This window comes from Chinchilla lanigera, unplaced genomic scaffold, assembly GCF_000276665.1.
Source record: "Chinchilla lanigera isolate Chin_1 unplaced genomic scaffold, ChiLan1.0 scaffold00017, whole genome shotgun sequence".
Taxonomy (NCBI): Eukaryota; Metazoa; Chordata; class Mammalia; order Rodentia; family Chinchillidae; genus Chinchilla; species Chinchilla lanigera.
This window is the reverse complement of record NW_004955418.1, coordinates 17,438,665-17,462,607: the sequence shown is the minus strand read 5'-3', so window position 1 is coordinate 17,462,607 and position 23,943 is coordinate 17,438,665. Positions and strand designations below refer to the sequence as shown.

The 23,943-nt window shown below is 35.3% G+C and overlaps 1 protein-coding gene across 8 annotated transcripts in view; it reads right to left on the bottom strand.

Annotated features, from left to right (window-relative positions):
• Mctp1 (multiple C2 domains, transmembrane 1) overlaps positions 1–23,943 on the bottom strand; it is a 517,439-nt gene that overhangs the window by 284,329 nt on the left and 209,167 nt on the right. For 7 of the 8 annotated variants that reach the window (XM_013513035.1, XM_013513041.1, XM_013513036.1 and 4 more), the window contains exon 2: positions 8,500–8,614. In XM_013513035.1, the coding sequence (XP_013368489.1) occupies positions 8,500–8,614 (115 nt within the window). Of the gene's footprint in view, positions 1–8,499; positions 8,615–20,672; positions 20,708–23,943 lie in introns of those variants that run through there. The other variant, XM_013513039.1, reaches the window with a different exon arrangement.

Below are 23,943 nucleotides of genomic sequence, written 5' to 3'. Positions count from 1 at the left end.
AAGAAAAAAGAAAAAAATACGTACACAAGATAGCTAAGGTAAATATACTATTAATTTCTAATGGTTCATTGAAAAGAATGGCTTGTGCTTACGGTGTTTGACTAATCTTTCATACCTATATCTTGTATCTGAGCAACTAACTTTGAAGATATCAATATGCAATATATTAACCATTGTCAATCTCTTATTATCTTGTTTTGAAACTGTGTCATTGTTTTCACTGCTTTTCTCTTAAAAAATCCTGTGAAAGGGTTACTGTAATTCAGCTTGGCTAAATACTTCTGACTGCACTCCGGTCTATTAAAAAAATACCATTGCCAGAGCCTATGCAGCTGCTGAAGGAAAACCTGTAAAGAACTGAGAACAGTGTCTGATACTGCACACTGGGCCTTTCCAGGTGTTTTGTTTTGTTTTGTTTTGTTTTGTTTTGTTTTACTTTCCATGGCAATGTAGTTATTTGCAAATTGCACTGAAAATTGGCCCTCATTTGCCTCAATACAATGAAACAAAGCAAATTTATAACCATAAAAATAGAAGTTATAACATCTTTAGAAGTAAATATTACTGTTAGGTGTGGCAGGACTACATTCCATATGTGGGTCCATCATTAGACTCTTCATGAAAGCGGTGTCATATGTGCCCTACAGATTAAGGAGTCCCAGATTTATATCTGGTAAAGTAGGTCCCCCCTGCAAAGCTGGCGAATCTGAAAGAAAGGGGCACCCCACATACAGAGAGCTACAGACAAAGTCTGGGCAAGGACAGCTGAACCGTGACTCTGGCTCAGAATAACGGGCTTATCCGGGGACAATGATACACTCTTGGAGCTGATTACAAAATCTCCAGGTAAAAATTTATTCTCCTAGTTTAGTAATTTCGAAGTTCTCATTTGATTAGCACATAACAGAGGAGTTTCTGTATAGCAGTGAGTGATGTTTCTGTCTCTATGAAAATAAAACAGTAAAAAATAATAGCTTATATGTATTATGCAAATATATATGTATGTGTATATGCGCACACAAGCACATATATGCTATAGCATCTACATACATGTATATATGTATGTATACATATAAAGTTTATGATCATAGAACATATGAAATAGCTATCATTAAAAATAGTAACTATAAATTTAAAGAAATCTTTCCCAATGATAAGACACTGATGAAAGGAGCAACACTAACATATATGTAATGACCGTATTTATACAAGGCAAAACACGTGCGTACCTGAGTCCCACCAACTGTAAGAAATTTTAAAAATGCTCAACTGGAAACACATACAATTCATGATCTTAGCAAGAAATACATCATGACCGGTCTTTTCTTGGTCATGATCGGTCATTAAACACTTACTAAATATTTACTATGTAAATCTAAAGAAGTTCCCTGCCAAAAAAGAGCATCTCAAACCTGCTTGAAGACAAATCTTTCTCTGATGTTACAAACTGCAATTTCCCCTAGAAAAACAAACGTTCATATTGTGTAGTGTCTTTCTGGGATGGTGGAGCTTGAACTGCGGCCTCATAGATGCTCAGCATAACTACCACTGAGCTACAATATCAGCTGTTGTACAATTTCAGCTCCTTTTCTAATGAGCTTCAACGCAATTAAGATTTGTTTTAGCAAGCATCAGTACATTCTATTTCTCTGAAACTGGGACCTTCTTAAGAGTAAAATAGAGGACTATTAAAAATTATGTTCTGACCAATTTTGCATGCTTATACCTGGTAGTCTGAGCAACTGATTTGAAGGCAACAATATGCAATGGAACTACCATGGTGAATTCCTACCATCTTGTCTAGTGAAACTCTCTATTATCTCTAATGTTTTATCTAATAATTGTTTTCTTATTTTCTTTAATGTTTGAATACTCTTCTGTTCTTACATCTGGTAATCTGAGCAACATAGAAGATAACAATATGTAATGTAACAACCATTGTTAATTTGTATTATTTTGTCTTGAAACCCTGTATGACTTTAAATGTTCTAGCTTTGTTTTGTTCATGTTTGTGATGCTGGTATGCTGCTATTGTTCTTTTTTTGGTCTCATTCACTACTCTCTTTAAAATAAAATTTTTTAAAAAGAATTATGCTGGTCAATTGGTAAAAAAAGGAAACAAAAAACCTGCCCCCACATAAACTGAGATATACGGCCATTCTACTATAAATAAAATTCCCAAGGATCATAAACAAAGAGAAATCCAAATACCAAACCACAAAACCTGTACAAGATGGCAGGTGCTTTCACAGCCAGGCCTGTTAAGATCAGAGGAAATCTCTGTAAATGCCAAGTATTCTGCTTCATGCATGACACGCTGTGTCTTACACCCTCTGAGAAGTGCTCTTTCTTTAGGAGCATTCACAAATTACAATCTAATGATAAAATTGCTGGCAGGCTTTCTAACTTAAAAAAAAGCTTTGTTTATACCTAGAATTCAGAATATATTTTAGTTTGATTAAATCCAATTTCTTTCTGAAAAAAAAAATGCTCTTCAATTTATTTTCTCAGATCTGTCTGCATTCTAATTGGTATAAGTTCTCAGGGAGAAAACGTGAGCCTTATAGCTGGAGAAAAACTACCAAATCCTTTTCCATCCACCAAGTTTCTGACACTTTTTTATTACTATTCATAAAACAGAAGCACACTTTATAAATTTATATTTATTTATACTCTCTTAGATGTTGGTATTAAGTAGAGGCTAATTCCATGTCAGTGCCCCCTTATATATAAACTTTCTAGATTTTTTAAAATGTTAGTAAACAAAGAAATAAAGTGTAGCATAAAAGATGGCAGTGTTACTCTGCAAGATGCGTTTCATGATACTGGGGACATAAATGTACTAAGTGAGCCCATTAGATGGCAGGACATTTCACAGGCTTCTGTGCTTCTTCCTTCAAACTGAAAACATGGCTCTCAGAACACCTGGACACTTCCCTCCAGCACAGACACAGCAGACTTGCGGAGGGCTTAGGGAGTTTCGGAGTGCAGTGATCCACCATTGCTCTCTAACTCTGCTCAACACATGGATTTCTAACACCATTATAAACTAATAATAAGCAAATTTATAAAAATCACTTCATTATTTAAATTTGTGCCTAGCACATGGAAGAAAGGCATTGTCTTCCATAGTGGGTTAATGTAGGCCCTCCTAAAGATATGTCCAAGTCATAATCCTTGGTCTCTGTGAATGCGATCTCATTTTGAAATAAGGTCTTTGAACATGCTACTAAGTTAAGGACCTGGCAATGAGATTTTTGTGGATTTAATGCACCTGAGGCCACTGGAAGCTGAAAAGGGCAAGAAAAATTCTCTCCAAAAGCAACTGGAGGGAGTTTTGCCTGCCATACCTTGATTTTTTGGATTTTGTTTCCCTTCCAAAACTGTGAGTTAATAAATTTCTGTTATTTTAGCTGTCTGTGTTTGGGATAATTTGCTAATGAGGCTCTAAGAAAACACCACATCTTCCATGACCAAAATTTTTAAAAATCAAATTGTGAAGAATTGTTATTATCAGAGATATCAGAATTCTCTTATTTTTCTAACAGTACAGATTACCATGTTAAATCACTACATTCAAAATCATAGATGAAGCCAGACATAGCAGTGCATGCCTGTACTCTCAGCACTCAGGAAGCTGAGGCAGGAGGATTGTTGTGAGTTTGAGACCAGTCTGTGCTACAAAGTGAGCTCAAGACCAGTCATAACTGCATATCATGACCTGTCTTAAAAAGACAAAAAAAGTCAGAGATGTCTCTGCCAAAATGATATTCTGAAAAGTCCAATTTAATTAGAATGTAAAAGTTATTTTTCCAATATACTAAACATGACAATTGCATAAGGTTGCCAGATAAAACAATAAAATCTTAGATAAGCAGTAAATAAATTTTAGTGTAAGTATGCCCCAGATATTATCTGAGACACATTTATAAATATATAAAAAATAGTGAATTATTTATCTGAAATCCAAATTTAACTAGCATCCTATTTTGTTTACTAAATCTGGAACCTACCACTAGAGCAGAGAGATTGCAATCTCTCTTAAAGTCAGACGGTTGATGAAATGTGGAACTTGGTTTGAACTTATGTATCAGACTCCTAAGATTACGTACTTTATAGCTCATCAGGCAGCCTAAAATGGAGATAGTAAAACTCAGGAAAAGTAGTCATACTTCAAGAAGCCATGAGTTCTGGAAAACAGATCACAAAAATGGAAGAACAAGATCCACCTGTGACTACTAAGCCTGCCTCAGTGCCTATTACATATAAAGAATTATGGAGAAAAACAGCTCCAACATTCTAGTGGTGGCGGCAATAAGATTTCCCCTTCCACTATTCCGTGCAAATGTGACTGGAAACATACGGGACTCAGACGCTTTGGTCTTGTTGGGTAGTAGAAGAGGATACTGATGTAAAATATAATGACTGCAATTCCTATTAATTGTAATAATTATACAAGTGCATATAAACGTATACTATCATTTTCCAAGCTCCACATTGCTCCCACGTTTCATTAACTGTATTACTTCAGTAAGTTTTTGAAGCCTCCTCTTTCAAATGACCCCAAGTCCTACTTGATAGTCCCCTAGACTTGTTCTCATAGACTCATTTCCTTTCCATTTTGCCACCATTATATAAGTGCAAGCCCTCAAAACTATATTCCCATATAACTTCAGTGTTTCCTAACTTTACTTTAAGCTCTCTATCTCCATCTAGTTACCCTACCAGTTATTTGAATATAAATTCACAAAACTGCCTGATGATAGCTCTACAATCAATGTTTAACACGTTTTTTAAAAATATTTAATCAATCCCAAATTTAACTCAAGTTGCTTCCTACAGTTAAATACTTCTTATGTTTATGCGATACAAATTCCACAAATGTGAAAGTCAGGCAAGCTGGAGAGGCTGGATTGGAGCTAGCATTTTAAACACTTTGTTATAGTCTTCATTTCCACAAAGAAATATTCTCTCCCTTGTTCTGTAAGTACACATCCCTCTTATTGTACTGACACTTGTTTCACATTTTTGGCAGAGCTGTCAATAGGTAATAATTTGCTACTAGAAGGAAGACAGCAGTATACACAAAATCAAATCCAAACGCAATATTGTAAAATGGGAATGGGAATGGGAAATGGAGAGAAAGAATTGTGCATACGGTGTCCACAAGAGAAGAATTACTTCACTCAGATGAATGTTGTTATATGATGACAGAGTTTGCTTGATGTCTTCCTATGCTTAAATTGAACTTAGGCATTTCACAAAAATATTATAGAAATGGTATGTAGTGCTTGGTGCATCTTATCAGGAGGCATGTGATGTCTGCATGTGTTATGGGCTACACCTAAAGTGTCCCCCAAAGTCTCACGTTCAGAGGTGGAACGTTAGGAAAGTGGTTGGATCATGGGGGCACTATACTAATCTTTGAATTAGTTCACTGATAAGTTCATAGCTTACTATCCTTTTGGAGGTGGGGTCAGGGGGTATGACCTAGAAGGGCATAATCTCAAAATTGGCTGCCACACTCTCTCTCTGCTTTTGGGTCAACATGATGTGAGCAGCCTTCTCCCACCATGTCCCCCCATACCATTTCCATCTTAGAGCCAAAGACCATACTGCACCCACTGAAACTGTGAACCAGGATACACCCCTCCTCCTTCAAGTGGCAGGAGTCGGGTGTTTTCCTCTAGCAATGGGAGAACTGACACCTGGACATGTTGTCTTTGATAATTTGATTAAGTTAGTGTCCTCCATATTTCTCCAAGCTACACTTATTATTTTTTCCTTTGAAAGCTATGTATATATCTGATAGAGAAATACTTTCAAGTGCTGTGAGTGTTCTGTTTCACATTGTAAGTACTCATACGTAATTTCAGCATCTTACTGATTCGTTCTGCCTACTGTAATTATGACTATGGTGTAGTTAAAAGGTGAGTTTCTATTTGCATTTTCCTTTCCACATTTTTGTTCTGGAATTTTATCATCAGGGAACGCTACACTTTCTATCCAACCTATTCATTTATTCAATTATTTACCAGCATGAAATCATAGAGCGTTATTCTATTTCTTATAGTACAGTATTACTATTACTCATTTTGTTACGGAAATTATCCCAACTTTGCTCATTCGAATTTCTTTAAGTTGGATCCTATACTGTTTTGACATTCTGCCACCAAGTTTTGAGCACTTATTTACTTTTTGGCAATGCAAAGTGTTCCAGGTTCATCTTGTACTTTCCTCGCCCCAGGTCTGAAAGCAACCCTTCCTCCAGGAGCCCTGATGATTTATATTAGGAAACTGTATTTAGGAATAAATGTGTGGCCTTTAGGTGTGTTGGTTGTTAATTTGTTATTAAACTTTTGTCACTGTTTCTGGACTTTCTTGGCAGATCAGAAGGTAGGAAACAAACATATAGGAGGAAGTGTAGCAGAGCAAGAGAGAAAAGGAGATACTCCTACCTTTATCTGTCTGTATTTCTATATGAATGCATATTAAAAAGCATGTTTTATACTACAGAGTTTATTCTAGCCTTTCCCTTTTCTGTATTTGTGACTTTTCCTTCCAGCAATAAGAAACCCAGCTCTCATTATCTGCAATATATTTACTTCTTTGCTAGTTCCTAGGACATGCATTAGTTTCACAATTGATAATCATGCCCTAGAGTGCTATACTTATGTAGAATGCCATTTATCTTGAGTTTTATACCAGACAATCCAATGCTATTGTACAGTTACTTAGATTAGTTCTGGTTTCCATCTCCTTGTGGGGTGGTTATTGCTATAATCCATTCTGAGTTCTTCCCACATCCCGATCGGTTTCAATTAACTAGTGAATTTGGAATGCCAGAGAACTATACAGGAGGAGGATTGCTTACTTGGAGAAATGCTGCTCCGTTGTTGCTCTGCTAGCTTGTCCTCCTCTGGCATTTTTGTCACTGTCACTCACCTGCGTACTGTTACTCTCTTGGATTCTGATCTCTGCTTTCTGTATTTCTTTTTTGTAGGAATGCGTAGATGATAAGCTTTTTTAAAAACTTTGCCTAGATGAACTTAACAATATCCTGTAAGTTTTTCCATATCAGTTCCTAGAGAGATTCTTTTTGTCTGCATAGTACCCCCATGTAAATAAATTATAATTTATTTAACTACTTCCCTATTGTGAGTATTTTTGGCTGTTTCTAATATTCTATAATTATAAACAGTGCTACACTAGAAGTTGTGTGTGTACACACTTAAAATTATTGAGAGAATATCTGAGAGTATAGTTTTGATCTCTAGTTTTCTGGTTTAATTCTGTTTTCAATCAAATGGTATAATAGAGGGTACTTTAAAAACTGAAACAAGTTATAGCAAATACTGTTAATATTTCATTAGCATTATTTTCTGTCTCTAACCTACTTTTAGCTTCTTTAGAGACAGCTTAATGCAATAAACCCTTTTCCCTAGCCACTAGACCAAATGTTCACTTTAAAATCTTTCTTTATCTGTTTAAATTTGAACATTTTCAGTTACATCTCCATTCAGTAAGAGTGTTCTGATATTTTATTTAAAAACTGAACATATTATTTGTAATGTCTAGTCATAAAATTCATTTTTATGTTAAATTCTTTTATTCCTTTAGGGGTAGGGTATGGAAATTACAGACCACCGTCCTAGTCTGGTTCCCCTTCTACTCCTCAAGAATGGATGTTAAGTAGGATGAGAGGAGAAAAGCGGGATCAAAGGCTGGTAGGCCCCTCTCCAGGAGGTCTGACAATGGACTAGCACAGGTATAGGGAGTTTCTTTCCTGCTGGGCAGAAGATTGCAGCCAGAACTCGGCTTCCTATGGAACTGGGGGCTTGGAGGACCCTCCAAGACTCCACCACCTGCACAGCTGGTATTTAAAATTTGCAAACAATACTTCACAGTCCATGATTTTGCCTCTTCCCTGGTTTAAGGGATCCCGCATGTGCCTAACACATCAGGAAACTGCCCTAGGACTTGGCATCTGAAAACTAAAGAACATTTGTCCTGTCTTATTCCTTATCATTTTAAAGAACTTTTTAATCCATTATGAGGCTCTTGCCAGGTCCAATCAAACCTGTAATAATAATGTGATGGGAGTCTCTTAAGCTTTGTTGAGATATTAGTCCTGGATTCTGTAGTTTCAATACATGTAAATCTGTGTAGCAAAAAGACTCTGGCTCTACTACAAGGTACCTTCTGATGTGACTTCTCATGTATGGCTTACCTATGCAGCCAATTGTGTCACTAATCATACATGCAGAAAATTTGTCAACACTTTGATAGGAACCTTGCAGCCTGTGTCCAGTGCCTCAGAATGTTGATACTTGCAGAGTCAGAGAAGTCAAGTAATATATCAAACTGCGTCTTCACACCCAGATTTCTAAAACTTACAATATTATAATTAACTTTTCAAACTCAAGCAATCATAAGGCAAACAAAGTTCATCACAAACACATAAAAAACTTCTAAGTGATATTGCTCTTATGTTGTTACCTCCTCGATCTCGGGCAGCTAAACTTTGACCCCTTTTTAATGTAATGTCCAACTGGTACATTCCGGGATCAGCCAAAGGGACATCTGCATTACTGGTTCCAACAGTATGTATTTTCTGGAAAACAAGAAATTTACAAAACATTAAATGTATTATTTCTGTTCCATTTTCTCCAGTGGGGACTTTATGTAGCTTTAACTAGGTTACAAGAATTAGTCAGTGAAATAAATCATCTTGTGATTTAACGTAGTATCATAAATACCTAGTTCTCTGATGGTTATGGAATTCATGAAATTTTTCAGACTTCAAAGAAAAAAACATAACAATTATAGAAATGGCCTATTTCAATTCAGGTTAAAAGTAACAAATGTAATGTAAAAGATTTTCTATGGAATTAACATAGAAATAGTGTCTAAAATAAAAATACCATCAACTATGAATGCAGAATAAGGGTATGCAAAAGAAGTTGACTTCTATAGAACTTAAAATTAAAATGATTTATTCAGGTGGCTTTGCTGGCTCATTTATCTTTGCAAAAGATCTCATACTGACAAATTACATACTTCCAGCTTACCTCCAATATAAAATATCACATGATTGTACAGAAATAATTCTTCCCAGCATTTTAAGCGTATTCGCAAAGAATAAATTCTCAGTGGGGCTAAATATCTAATGCTGATTTCTGTGCCCTAAAGTGCACAAGCTATTTCTCATTCAAAAAACATTTGCAAAGCTGCCTATATAGAATATTTTTAACAATATGTTTTTAATAAGCTAGTAGGTACTGAGTTACAAAGGTACTTGCAATTGGAATAACTATATTAAAACAACATAAAAGAAACATTCAGTGAAAACTGTATGTCATATTGGATAGTCTCTGCCACTTTTTATGTAGTAGGAAAACTTACTTTTTTCCTGTATGTATTTTAAATTCTTACAGTAATATTTTCTGATGCCCAAAGAAATGTTTTCTTATTTCAAAATATGCATGGATAAGGTAAAATAACAGACAATAGTATGGCTCTTTTAGTTCCAAAATGCACATAAAATTCATTTATAAAGTAATATTTCTTTTAAAAAAAACCTGTCCAGATATATTGAACATAAATTCTCACTTCAATTAGGGCAGTATATTGTCTGAGGTTTTAAGACCAAATAAGGAGCTTCATTTCTGGAGAAATTAGCATTTCAAATAAGAAGCAGCACAACATGGATTAATAACCTGAAGCCATCATCTCTCCTCTGGTAACAGTAAAAACTCACTCTCCTTCCCACGGTATCCTTGCTTCTGTAAATGGTGGCACCCTTCCCCAGCCACTCGGGCTGGGTATTACTAAAGACATCTTTGACTTCTTCATTGCCTCCCACACGTATCCAAATAGTTATCAAATCCCATCCATTTCTGTGTTACATCTCCCAATTTTCTTTTTTTTTCTTTTAATTCCTATTACCACTAATTTGCATCTAATTTAATACTGCAAGGTTTATTCTGGCCTTGCCCTTTTCTATATTTGTGATTTCTCCTTCCATCAAACAGCAGAGGGGTGAAGAGTGAAATTCAGCCCAATGACTGCTCCTGGAGGTTCTCAGTTATAACAATTTGAGTTACTTCCTTTCACACTGTAGAAAGTCTGATACAAACATATATGCATGCATGCTTGCGCATATGTTCTGGGGTTGGGTTACTATTTGTTTTTAACTAAGCCAGTAGTAATTTTTCCCATTATTAATTTATTTAATATAATAAAAATATGGCCATTTTTCTGATACATATAGCTAGCTCTCTCTAAAAATTTCCAGCTTTACTGAGGTATAATCAACAAGATTAATTTTATGGTATACAGAGTAACAATTTGATATTCAGACATTTTGCAAAATGACTCTTACCATTAAATTAACACTATACTTCAAGATAACTTGTTTTGGTTTTGTTTCTGTTTTTTACTTTGTGGACAGAACACTTAAGCAACTTTCAAATATACGATTTGGTACTATTACATGCTATCTGGTTTCTATGCTATACATGGGATCCTTGAACTTTCTCATCTTATAACTGAAAGTCTGCCCCATTAGACCAACATCTCCACTTCCTTTGCCTCTTTTCCTGTAACTAATTTTTGTTATAGGTACATCATCTTCCCTGGAATGGTGATATCCTCATGTCTTCAATTACTTTCTAATTGATGAATATTTGCCTAATTTCAGTGTTTTCTACCAAACAGGCTGATGATTTTATTTTTCTCATGGGATGAAAACTTTGGTTCACACTCGTAGCAAACTGTACATGAGGTTTATCTCCCATAGCCTAGTCAGCATAAGGTATTAGCAATTTTTCTATTTTTTATACTAATTTTTCTATTTTTTACAACTGTGTGGGCAAAAACCATTATCAACCTTCAATATGTGTTTCCAGAACTATGGTAAGGTGTCTTCAGAGCAGTAAACAGGACAAGAGAATGATGTCTGTTTACAGGACCATGCAGAAACATCAACCTGGAGACAGGGGAAGCCAGCGAGGGTCTAAACAACTTTTCAAATGGTTTGTACGTTGGTCTAATGAATGAGCAAGATTTAAATTCAGATTCAACAAACATTGGTTGGCTTGCAGTTGTGTTCTAAGTCTTTCATCAGATAGTTTCCAAATAAAAACATCTACCAGTATAGTAAGCTTCAATAGGTTTATTACCTTCTAAAAGATGGAATGCAAACTGCAGACAAAGAATCCTCTGCCAAGTCTGCTTTCTCCCCTAGTGTTTTGATGGCAAGTTAAAGGTAGAAAAGTTTCAGCTACATCGGTAGCTTTTGTGCTCTTTGTCACCCTACCCAGTGCTTCTTGGACTTTAGCATACATAACTTGTAGAGTGTTGGGTTTTGCATCTTAAAAAGTGTATTATAATTTACGTGCAGGTTAAGGAATTTACAAAGGTAATTTTAACTGCATTACAGTATCCATGTGTCCTTTTACAACTTAATACCTAGTTCAGACGTAACTCCAACTGGACTTATACTGATTGCATATATGCATTTTCTCTTCTACAAATTTCTCATTAATATTCTTCATTGTTCTACTGTGTTGTCCCTTTAAAAATGGCATTACGATCAGTTTCTCTATCAAATACATTGCAAATATTTCCTCCCAGTATATCTTCTGTCTTTGATCTTGTGCACGATATAATGTGGTTATACAGCAACTGTTAAAGTTGTTTGTTTTTCCTTTTATAAATTCTGCATAGCTTATCATGTCTAAAAATGTTTTACACATTATGAGAAAGCATAATTTGCTTCTTATATTTAAAATATTAAAATGATTTTAATTTTTAGATGTCTCTATATTTCATTTGAAATATATCTAGGGGGACATAGATGATGTAGATACGGCTATAGATGTACTTTTTGCACTGTGAAATGAACTCTGAATCCCATGCTTTCTACACAAGTCCTCTGCCACTGAGCTGTATCCCAACCCTGGAATATTTTTTAAGTATGCTCATGAAGTAGGAATTTAAGTACATTTTCTTAATTTTTATTAGGATGGATAATGAGTAGTAACAGTACTACTTATAAAGGAGCCATTTCCCTTTATGGTACATTTACTTTGTACTTCTACTTTTCTTCTTGTTTGCCGGCCCAAACATCCGGAGTTGAGCCCTGTTTCTGCCTTACTAATTTGTATGATGTATATTAATAATATTACCTTCTTACATGGTTATAATCATTAGTACACGTGGGATGTTCCAATACTGCCTGACATATAGAAAACACTGAAAAACAGCTATAATTATTTTTCAAAACTTAAAAACCACAAGGCTTCTCATCTAAACTGCATTGAATTTGTATGTGAAAATGGGAAGGATTTATAATTTCATAATATCAAGTACTAATCACTAAGAGAAATGTAATTTTCTATATTTAAATCCTGTTTTATGACCTTCAATAAAATGGCATTATTTTCTTCATGTAGAAGTTGTCCCTCTCTAACTAATTTTATTCTTGGTATTTCTTGGGATTCATTTCTCTTGTAAATTAAGTAATTTTTCCATTTTCAATTCAATCATGTTATTTCTCATATAATGGATAAATAATACTTTATAGGATGACTTTATCTGCTATCATTTTGCAAGTCATATTTGGGTTGTCTGTATATAAAAGCATTTTGTCTGCATAGAGTTCAAGACTTATTTTCTAATATTTAATCACTTATTTTAAAGTCTTATCCTGCTATCTTCAAAAACTCTGTTTAAAATAGTAAAAATATTATGCATGTTTGCATTGCATTTGAGTTTAATGTCACACCTTTCACTATTTCAGCATTTAATATGATGCTTGTCAATGTTTTTCAAGCTTAAACTTCTTCTTCTATTCTTCATTTATGTGGGCTTTTAAAAATGAATTTTATCAAGAGATTTCCTATATCTATCAAGAAGATCATTTGGAATTTTTGGTTGGTAGATATTGCTAATTTGGAGTCATCTTCAAGTTTCTGGAGGAAAGTCTATTGGACTGAAGAGTCTGTTCATTCTGATATACAGACATGACTACGTTCAAACCACCAGTTGCGTCCATACATACTTGAGTATATCTATCCTTCTTATTGAGACATTTCCAGTCCCCATTGTGTAACTCCAGACTGCCTTTCTAAACTGAACTTTGACTTTCCTGTTTCACACACCCTGGACCACTTTTCCTCACTGGGACTAACACTTCAGTAACTCCCATCTTCATCCTACATTTTTCACCAGGCTTCTTTTGCCCTCTTGTTTTCTGCGCCTTACCGCCCAGTCTTCAAAGACCATTCATTTGTACAGCATTGTTTACTTTCCATTGTTTATTTCTCTCTCCAACATCACAATTGCTATTTTAGACTGTAAGCATTACAAACTGGGGAACCGAGTGATCAAGGATAAAATTGAACATGAACTTTGGAAGAGGCTACAAGGGCAGATGCTTATGGACACATGATCTAGTTGAGTAGAAACATAGGCGGGATGGGGGGCCTAGAACAAAGCTGCCTACTCTGTGGGAAGTTTGTTCCCTCTCTTCTCGTGCCTGTGTTTGCATCAAACTGCTTTCGGAACTTTCTTTCACGAGGAAGTCAAGTCACCCTTAGAGTCCTTCTCAATACAGCCCTTCAAGCAGCTGTTACCGATTGATCAAAATTGACACTTAAAATGAAATCCTGTTTTCTCCAGAGCTATAATAAAAGACAGACTTTTCATATGCTGTAATGGAGGCATTGTGTCATAAGGAGAGCTAGAAAGAAAGACCAATTATTATGAGCAAAGCCTCTGAGGAGTCCTCAGAGATGACACTGGAGAAAGGTCCAAAAATATTTGGACAAGTGAAAGTTTCTAACAGGGAGCTCAGTGGGATTGCACAAGAATAAGGTTGAAGACTAACGGGCAGTGACACCAGGCTGAGAAGAGTTTCGGCCTATCGGCAGCAGAAAACCACTGCATGCTTTTGAAGACAGAAACAGTACAAAATGGCCTCATTTAACAAAAATGTATTACCTATCATAGATTTTCATGCTAAGTGATTAGATTTCAGGTTCCTGCACAGCAAAGAAAACAACCAACAACATGAAGAGACATCCTATAGAATGGGAAATCTACTCCTCAGACAGAGGACTACATCTAGAATGGAGATATATATAAATATATATATATATTCATTCACAGGCATATATACTAATATATATATGTATAACATGACAAATAACTGGACTTCTCCAAAATACTCAGTCAAAAATGGATAATTGAAATGAATAGCCTCTTCTCAAAATAAATGATCAACAGGCACATGAAAAAATATTCAAATGTGATATACATATGTGTGTGTGTGTGTATATATATATATATAATGGGGTACATGCATAAAGAAGTATTAATTCAAATCATTTATAAGAAAATGGATATAGTTCAACATTACAATGCTAAGTGAAATAAATAAGACATAGGTTAAATATTTCATGGTTTCTCTTACACAAGATATAAAGAGCAAAACAAAAGACAAATGATAGAAAACAGGGAGGAAGCATTTGTGGAGCTAGGAAGGGGATCTCAAATGGGGGAAGCGGGGCAAGAGGAATAAAAGGATTAAGATATGACATGCATACACAGCCATTCCCCAGATTAATGCAATTATTATGTATTGCAAACATATACTAAAAAAAAAACCTGGTCCTTTCTTTCTGTGAGGTGGACAAGAGTAGAGAAATCCATGGGTAAAGGAATTACTTAAAGGGCTTTACAGCAGCTAAGTGTTAAGTCACAAGAACACAATCTTGTCAGTGGAAGAGAAACAAAAGATGAATTTAAAAGATTAGTAGATTTGATAAATGAAATTTGCCAACAGACAAGATGGGGTGGATGTGGGAAAGGGATGAATTAGTCACATAGAAGTTTGAGCTGAGCCCAGGGAGGAAGAGAAATGATAAGCTTCAAAGTTCAAATTCAGAGCTGTTAATAATTAAACAGTATAAATGGATCTAAACAATACTGTCCAGGGTAGACTGGAACCCCTTCAGAGAGCAGAAACACCTGACAGTCCGTTGTGTGCATCATGCCTGGCTGCAGTGTGCTAAAATGAAACCCATTCTTCTCCACGAACAATATGTACTAGCAAAGATTTTAAAAAGAAATCTACTGAACTGTACTCTTTACAATGGTGAATGTTATGTTACGTGGATTATATTTCAATGAAAAATATTTATATGCAGTCATGGAAAATGTAATATGATAAAACAAAAAAAGTATTTCAATATGCTCTCAAATTTTTTAAAAGAACCACTCTATATAGTAAAATACAAAACAGAATAAAAAAGCAGAACAAAACAAAAACCTTACTAGAGTTTAGTTCAGAATACAACTACAACCTTGGGATAATTCTGAGGTTTTGATTTTCCAACAGCCTAAACCAAACAAAATGGATTGATAAGCACCGAGACCCAATAAATGGCAATGCTGACTGCTGTTGGAAAGTACAAAATTCAGTGTCAGTGCTCCTGGAATCTCTTCACTGGGGCTCCTACAGTACTGATTACCCCACCCCCCCACCCCCGTGGCTTGTCTGCTAATGTGACTGCATGTGTGAAATAGCTTCATTATGGCTGGTAAACTTTCCACCTACCGATACAGTTTGTAAAAAACTTGAGTTACAGCAAACAAAATTCTCTTTACTCAGTCCTTATGCAAGTGGACCACTTTCTTTGGCAATGATCCCGCAAAGCCAGACTTTGTGTGAGAAGTCACAGATTCTGATGATGAAAGCATGGATAGCCACTACACAATTTCAGTCCAGAGTACTCTTGTCTCTGCTCCCTTTCTTCCTAATCTTTAAAAGGGGTAACAGATGCAAGGGAACATTTTGATTAAGAGATGAAATATGTCAGTGTGCTTTGTCAATGTCAGAAGTTATTTAAATATAGGAGTTATATATTCAGGGGCAGGTGATGAGGAGAGCTATTATGAAATACACAAAGGAGAATGTACAAAGAAATACACAAGTCAGAGAGCTATTATGAAATACACGTAGGAAAGTGTACAAAGAAATACACAAGTCATCCTTAGAAATGTACAAAAGAAAGTGTACAAAGGCCTGGATATAAGGACTGGATGTACTGTCAAATTGCTGCAAGGCAGACAGAAAGATTTTGAGGTCTAGTGGTCTCATTTCCCTGCATCTTTACAAAGGAGCTGTAAATATCTAAGGAAGTAGTGCCAAGAAACTTTCAAAGTAGGTTTTTCCTATATTTTTGCAAATTATGTATCATGCATATGCTACTGCTAGGTTTCATAATCAGAAGACTAGAAAGAAACTAGTAGATCTTGCTTGAGTTACCTCAGGCTTTTAGTATTCTTATATTACTTAATGAGAGCTATTTCTACTATTTCATCCAAATTATATTTGTCAGACCTAACAGCAAGATAGATCTGTATTAATCCCTCTGATTTTTTGTCTTTCAGTGAGTTGCACACACTTTTTTTCCTCAAAGAAAGTCAAAGTTCTTTAACAGCACACAGCTGAGAGCAAATAAAACAGCTCCAAAAACAACTCCAAGATGTCAAAAATTGGCATCTTGTCCCAACATAGTGATTGATGTTGCCTTTCTTGTCATGTATGCTTTAGCCAGTAAGCATTTAAGTGTGCTAAGGCAAGTTCTATTGTTCCCAAAATATGGGCAGTGTGTACAGGAAAACATCTAGTTCTGAAGGACTTAGACTTTAGAGATTATCGTGATCTCAGAAAATGAAGTTTGTGTAGTAGATATCTTACTTGATAAGAAACAATGGGATTTTGCTGAAAAATTCTTCGTGTAATTCTATGCACTCACAGCTAGAGAATGCTCAACACATAGATCAGCCTTTGTGAACCCCCCCCCAAGAAGTGTGCTTACCAGACTGAAATGCATATTACTTCTGGAGCAATTCTGTAGTGTTCCATTTTTTCCTATCCATTATAAAGTGATTTTTTAGCTGGGGATATAGCTCAGCTGCACAAGTGCCTGCCTAGCAAGTGCAAGGTCCTGAGTTTGATTTCCAGTACCAAAAAAAAAGTGCCTTTTATCTGGGTTTGCTTTCAGAACTGTACTGCTTTCTTCAAAGTTAACTGCAGGGAAACCTAAAGAACTAAAGTGACAAGCCCCCTTGAGTGTTTTTGGAAATACTAAATGATTACTTTAGTTGTTCTTGTGTTTCTTTGCTAAAGTAATCTTTCAGTATTTCCAAAAACACTCAAGGGGGCTTGCCTATATGGGACATTTTTGCGGTCATAGGCAAATGCTGAGGGTAAAAAAAAAAGTGAGGTAAAAAATAGGATGCAGAACTGTATACAGGATAGGAACTAGGTTAATTACATTTTTTGCATTACAAAGAGATCCTAAGAAAATATAACAACACTCTAGCAAGGTCTTTTGTGTGGACAACCAGATTTAGAGTAACTATTTTCCCCTGCTCTTTAGATGTTTTCTAAGGTTCAACAGATGCATAGTATGTATTATTTTAATAATTTAAAGACTGAAAAATGACCTTGTTCTCTGCTGCTTCTACACTTTGATGACTCTGTTAAAGTTACTATGGAATAGAATTCCCTAAACTTGCTTTGATTCAATAAACAACTTCACATGGGGCAAAGCATATCAGTGTGGCATTTTTACTCATGTTTGAGTTTAAAATAAAGTTCATGGTGTTTTATCTCTTTAAGCAGTTTCACGGCTACAGGTACACAATGTGGCTATAGCAAGATCTCATATACTCAACTGTGCAAATAGCAAATAGCTGTGCTTTTGGGAAAACCAAAGCAGAAGCATAGAACTTTCCACAGAGCACAGCACAAAGTAGTCTTCCATGAATATTGTGATTTTTACTTAATGGTTGCCATCTTTGCAAACCCTCAGAGAAGTTATTCAAAAGTTTTTAAGCAACAAAATGAATGACATGGTATTGGGTTATAATCCAAAGTATCAAATACCCCTAATTCTACATGTATAAATAAATCATTTGAATAAATAAATAAGTGAGGATGGTAGACAAAGCCATAGAGCAGAAGAATTCGAAATAATTTGTGTAGAAATGTAGTGATTTTCTTGGGAAAAGCCCAGTATTGATGGGCTGGTGCTGAACACCCGGAGACATGTGACAAACCCTAACTCCAGGGACGAGGTCGGTGTTGTTGTGTACCCATGAGAGCATGTGAGGAGATAGGCACTTTATCTCTGCGGCCTTCTTCCCTTGTCAAACCATAAGAAAAACATCAGATCAACTCAACTAAAGGACGTTCTACAAACTATCTGACCTGCACTCCTTAAAATTATCACTGTGATCAAAAACAAGAAGAGTCTGAAAATCATAAGCAGCCTAAGGAAACATAAAAACTAAACGAGTTGTGGTACGCAAATGAAATATTGGAAGATAAAAAGAAAAAGCACCATCAATAAAAACTAAAGCTATTCAAGCAATTTATGTTAGCATATCAATATTGGCTCATCATGAAAAATGTACCAAACTAATGTAAGATATTAACAATAGAGGAAATGGGGTGTTGGGCATATGGAAATTCCCTCTTCTGGACTTTTCTGTAAATTTAAAACTATTCTGAATTGAAAAGTTTATTTTCCAAAAGTTTCTGGAGAGTTAATGCCATTCTACAAATAAACTAGTGCTTGGTAGTGACAAAAATGTTTATATAAGCATAATAATAAACTCCATAGAAAGCATATCAGTATTAAATTAGCCTACCCCTCCTTACTGTCTCATTTTTCTTCTCCCATTTCACAGATGAAAAAACCAAGGATGATACATTTAAAGATTACATTTATACATTAATTATGTTTAATCAAAATAATTCTCCAGTACTGTTAATATAAACATTTTAACTCCAGTTAAGTCTGAGAAGGATGATAACAATGATGACACACATTAAAACATCATTTGAAAGAGGAGATTGATCTAGCTTACTTCCAAATTTTTCCTTTGCTTTCACAATAAAAGGGAGATGGTTCTAGCAGATGTTTTTTCTTCAAACCTATCACTTAATAGTTTATACTTTCTCCCTAAAAAATGGGGATAAAAATAACACCTAACTGACAGATTTTGTGAAGGTTAAATAAGACAATATGTATGAAACACTTAGAATAATGTGATAAAAATAAAATATTTAGTTCCTGCCCTTATATTATTAACATGACAATATATAGATTATAACCTAAACTCGATGATGTGAAAGACGAGTATTCATTTGAGACTTTAAGATACATTCATAAAGGGAATATTTTAAAGGAAAAAAAGTCTAGACAAGTGCAGGAAGTTCTCTTTCAAAGGATAAACATCAAATTTCAAAGGATAAACATCAAACCACAGATTTTACAACTCTTTGCCCATGAAATAAAATGCTCTCATTTGAGTGTGATTTTTTGAGAAAAGTGTGTCATTCTCCATTATTTGCATTTACAGTGAATGAAAGGGGTTATAGCTGAGATGTGAATAATTTTAGTAAAGAATAAGAAGTCAACAACTACTTCAGTAAATAAAATCTAAAAGGTACAATAGATATTATGAAAGGGAAAAAATGGCTCAAAAGGAAAGAACAACTGGGATGAGGGAGAAGAGAAAAGAAAGAAAACAGGGGAAAAACTATGTATATATGTATATACAGGATAGCTAAGATAGTTGTATTACTAATTTCTATTGTTCTATTGAAAGAAACAGTTAATGTTTAATTGCTTGATAAATCTTACATGCCTATATTTATCCAAGCAACCAGTTTGAAGATAACAATATGTAATGTAACAACCATTGTTAATTTCCTTTCACCTTTTCTGAAATTCTGTATTGTTTCTATGGTTTTTGTGTTGTTTTGTTTAGGTCTGTGTGTTTGTTAATATGTTTTGTTCTTTTATATTTAAAATTAAAAAAATACACTTCAGTTTTCTTTAAAAAATGCTTTGGTGCTAGTTTGCAATATTTAAATTCCTAAATGTCATCATCATAGGAGGAGTGTTGTTACTATTCAGTAAACATGTCTACCTTAGCTACTTTTCCCATTGCTGAGACAAAGTACTTGACACCCAAAGTTAGAGGGGAAAAGGTTTATTTAGCTCACAGTTTGTAGAGGGTTCAGTCCACAGTTGGCTGGCTCCAAAGCAGAGTGGCACACGGCAGAGGGGTGACACAGAGGAGAACAGTTCATGGCACCCACAAGGTAGAAAAGCAACAAAGGAATGGACAAGATAAACCTCTTTCTGTGCCTTATATTGTATCCAGGCTACCGGAACTAAGGGAGAGTCAAACCAATCAGTGGACTGACTTGTTAATCACCCACCCTTAATCTTAGCACTCTTAATCCTAGAGTTGTACTGTGAATCAATCACACACCCTAGATTCAGTCACACACTCTAGATTCACACTGGATGAGGTTTTGGGGAGAACATCTAGACACAAACCGTAACTACATCTGTCACTGAGAAAGGTATTTTATAAAGGTTTTCCACACATAAGTACAATCTACTGAATTAATAAAAGTGAAAGCAGTATCTTCTATGGATTAAACAAATCCTAGAAATGATCAAAAGTGGACTCTAGAAACTAAGTGAATACAATGAAAATAAATTATTCAATTAACTGCTACTCTTCAAGTACACCAGACATGACGAGAACAAACTGGAAAACACACAGCTTACGGGTTGCTCAGTACCACTCGGAAACCAGAGATCTAAACTGCCAATACTCGTGTATGATCACGTGACGAGATGACGGAACTGTTCCTTGTAATTCTTTAGTACTCCTTTCCCTAATGTATTACAGAAATACATACCATTCATTTACCAGGATTGTTTCTGTTTTGTTTTGTTTTGGTCCCCTGACCCTCACCCTGAAATTGTTCTGCTTCTAGTAGCAATTTAAAAAAAGGGTTTAAGGACTAGCTCAGCCAGACACAGGGGTAACTTTCTGCCTGGAAATTAGCTCTCTCAGAAGTGCCTGCCTTAAACACAGTGACGTACTGGTCACCTTCCCAGCATGTGTTTCTCCTGTTCCCCTTGTTCGTTTACTCAGTTTACTCTTTTTTTTTTTTTTTTTTTTTTTTTTTTTTTTTTTTTTTTTTTTTTTTTGGTTTTTCTCCGGTACCAGGAACCGAACTCATGACCTTGCGCTTGCCAGGCAGGCGCTTTTGCCGCTGAGCTAAATCCCCAGCCCCTCCTCAGTTTACTCTTGATAATCCACGAGGCTGTGGAAAAGCTGTCCTGAATTACAGATAGTGATAGGTAAAAAAGAGGACTTCAGCTCCAGAGGTAGAGAATGTCACAAAGATAAGCCAGTCTAACCACCTGGCTACAGTGATTACTGCAGGTTTGGATATGCAGCCTGAGAAAATCTTGAGAATGCTGAGACAAAGAGCCTCAATCCTTCTCCTTGGGTAAGAAAAGAGCAAAGTCTGGCTGGCTGACGGAATGCCGGTGGGCATCTTGGGTTCCTGAAGGTGGCCTGATGTGAGAGGAAGTTAGTAATGGGGAAGGTTGGGCAGGGAGACAAAAGCACACTAGATTCTTGGAACTTGAGTGAGTCACTAAATTAACTTCTGATTTACTCTGCATAACAAGCTTAAGAAATATTATCTTAGTTTTACAGATAGATAGAAACTGAAGATTAAGAAAGCTATACGAATTGCTTCATATAGGAAATACTGGAAGTGGCATTCTAACTGTTCTAATGCCCAAGCCCATGCTCTTAACATGATCATAGTACTTTCCTTCCAGATTAAAAGAAAAACAGGAAGTAAATTAGATGTCTGAAACTAGCCGGGTGTGGGGCCCAAGCCTGTAATTCCAACAACTGGGAGGCTGGGGCAGGGGGATCATTGCAAGTTCAAGGCCACCCTGGGCTACAAAGTGAGCTAAAGACCAGCATGAATTGCATAGCAAGACGCTGTCTCAAAAAGAAAAAAAAAAAATGTCTGAAACTACATGTTATTGTAACTTCTCAGACCCTAATTACATAATTTCACTTATGTAAGAGTTCACCTCAAAATGGGAGGGGTAATTGTAATTAAGGAAAAAATACTTTAAAATTTTAATATCAAGGGTGTCTGAATTCAGATTCAGAGTCTTTCTCATGGAAAAGATATTTTTCTCTGTCTTTTATTGCTTTCAGTAACTGAGGGGGCATTTTTGGGCTTCTAATCAAAGTATCTTTGGTGTCATTAACAAGCTAATAAGCTGTGTACTATTTTAAAGTTTTTGTTCAACATATATGAAGCAGGGGTTTATAATTAGAAAATAGAATACAGTCATACATGCTGCCTTAATTTTACCTCATTAAATATAAAAAAATGCATCTTTCTTCATCCCTAAAGTTGCAAGAAAATAATCCCTAAGGAAGTAAAATGCATACTTTAATTATAAAAAAAAGTTTTTTGGTTTCAAAGATTAATACACTCTTCATTGTTTAGCAAATTTCATCATTTCTATTTTATTGCTTTTTTTCCATCTCCATATCTTACAACTGAATCTGTCTTCTATTCCTATCTGTGAGTTAAAAAGACAGAATTCTACCTGTGAGCTCAGAATCTCACTTTCTACCAAAGTTATAGTTCAAATTGCAAAAGTCGGAAGACCTGGGATCTCATCTTGTTTTCTGAATCGCACTGCTTCATCATCTGAGATGTCAGACCAGCTGCTTGTTGTGGTACAGTTCAGTGGTTTGAGAAGTTCCCAATTACGTGTGATTGGCATCCCCACACACATTTTCACAGCAAGGAGCTTATTTTACCAACCTCAGTAAGGAAGAGTTTGTTTATGCAGCCAAATCAAATGAGTTTTAGGTCTGGCCATTGGTCCAATAAACGCACTAACTTAGAGTATCAGGTATGCAGTACAGAAAGCGTGAACATTTAGCAACTCCACTTGCTTTATATGAAACTGTCAGAACTAAAGCAATGTTAGCAGAAAGCAGTTGAAAAATCTAGACATGTACTATTTTCCTGTTGTCATGATTTATTAGTGATAGGTAAGCCAAAAAAAGGTCTAAATATCACAAAATGATACACTATCCTCTTGCTAAAGATAAGCCAATGTGTACGCATGTAGTTAGGAGTGCCAAAGATAGAATTTCCAATGACCTGTATCTCAGGGTGTCATTTCTTTAAAGTACATTCACTAGCTGCATACACCCAGCAGTACACACAAGTAAACGTGAAAAGTAAAATTTTCCATCTTCCATCGAAACTCCGGTGTTTTTCCCCAAAAGCAATCGTCATTAACATTTTCTTGACTGCCCTCCAAAAGGAAAATGAGTACATACACTTTTTTAAAATGTAGAAATAGAAGAGTGGATATATTGTATGCATTATAAAGCATTTTAATTTTAAAAATCTGGTAACATCTTGGCTATGTTTGATGTTGGTACACTCAGCCCTACTTCCTCCTTTACAGCAGACCCTCAGAACTCTGAGGAATATATGCACTATAATTATTGATTTTTTTTGTTTGTTTGTAGAAAGTCAGATTTCTAGTTCTCTTTATTTTTGTATATTATTTCAAGCCATGTTGAAAAGTATTTCATTTTATACAGATCTCAGGGTATGTTTTTGCATCTAATGGGTAAATATCAATGAATGAAATTATTAGATTAAAGGATTATATGGTTTTGATTCTAAGAAATCTTCTTAAATTAACCACTCTCCAAAAATATTTCACCATCTTACATTTGCACTAATAGTGACTAAGAAGTTACCAGATAATCAACCAGAATAAATGTAATCAGATATTTCTAATATGTCAGCATAGAGGGTCACATACAAATATGCCCAATCCAGAGTTAAGGAGTTTCACTATTGTTTCATTTTTCAACAATTTTAAATTTAATTCAATTTATAACCCATTTCAACTCTGGTCAAAATTGCCTTTCTCTCTATCCAAATTTCTCTGCATTGATCCACTCCTAGGTCCTTTCAAG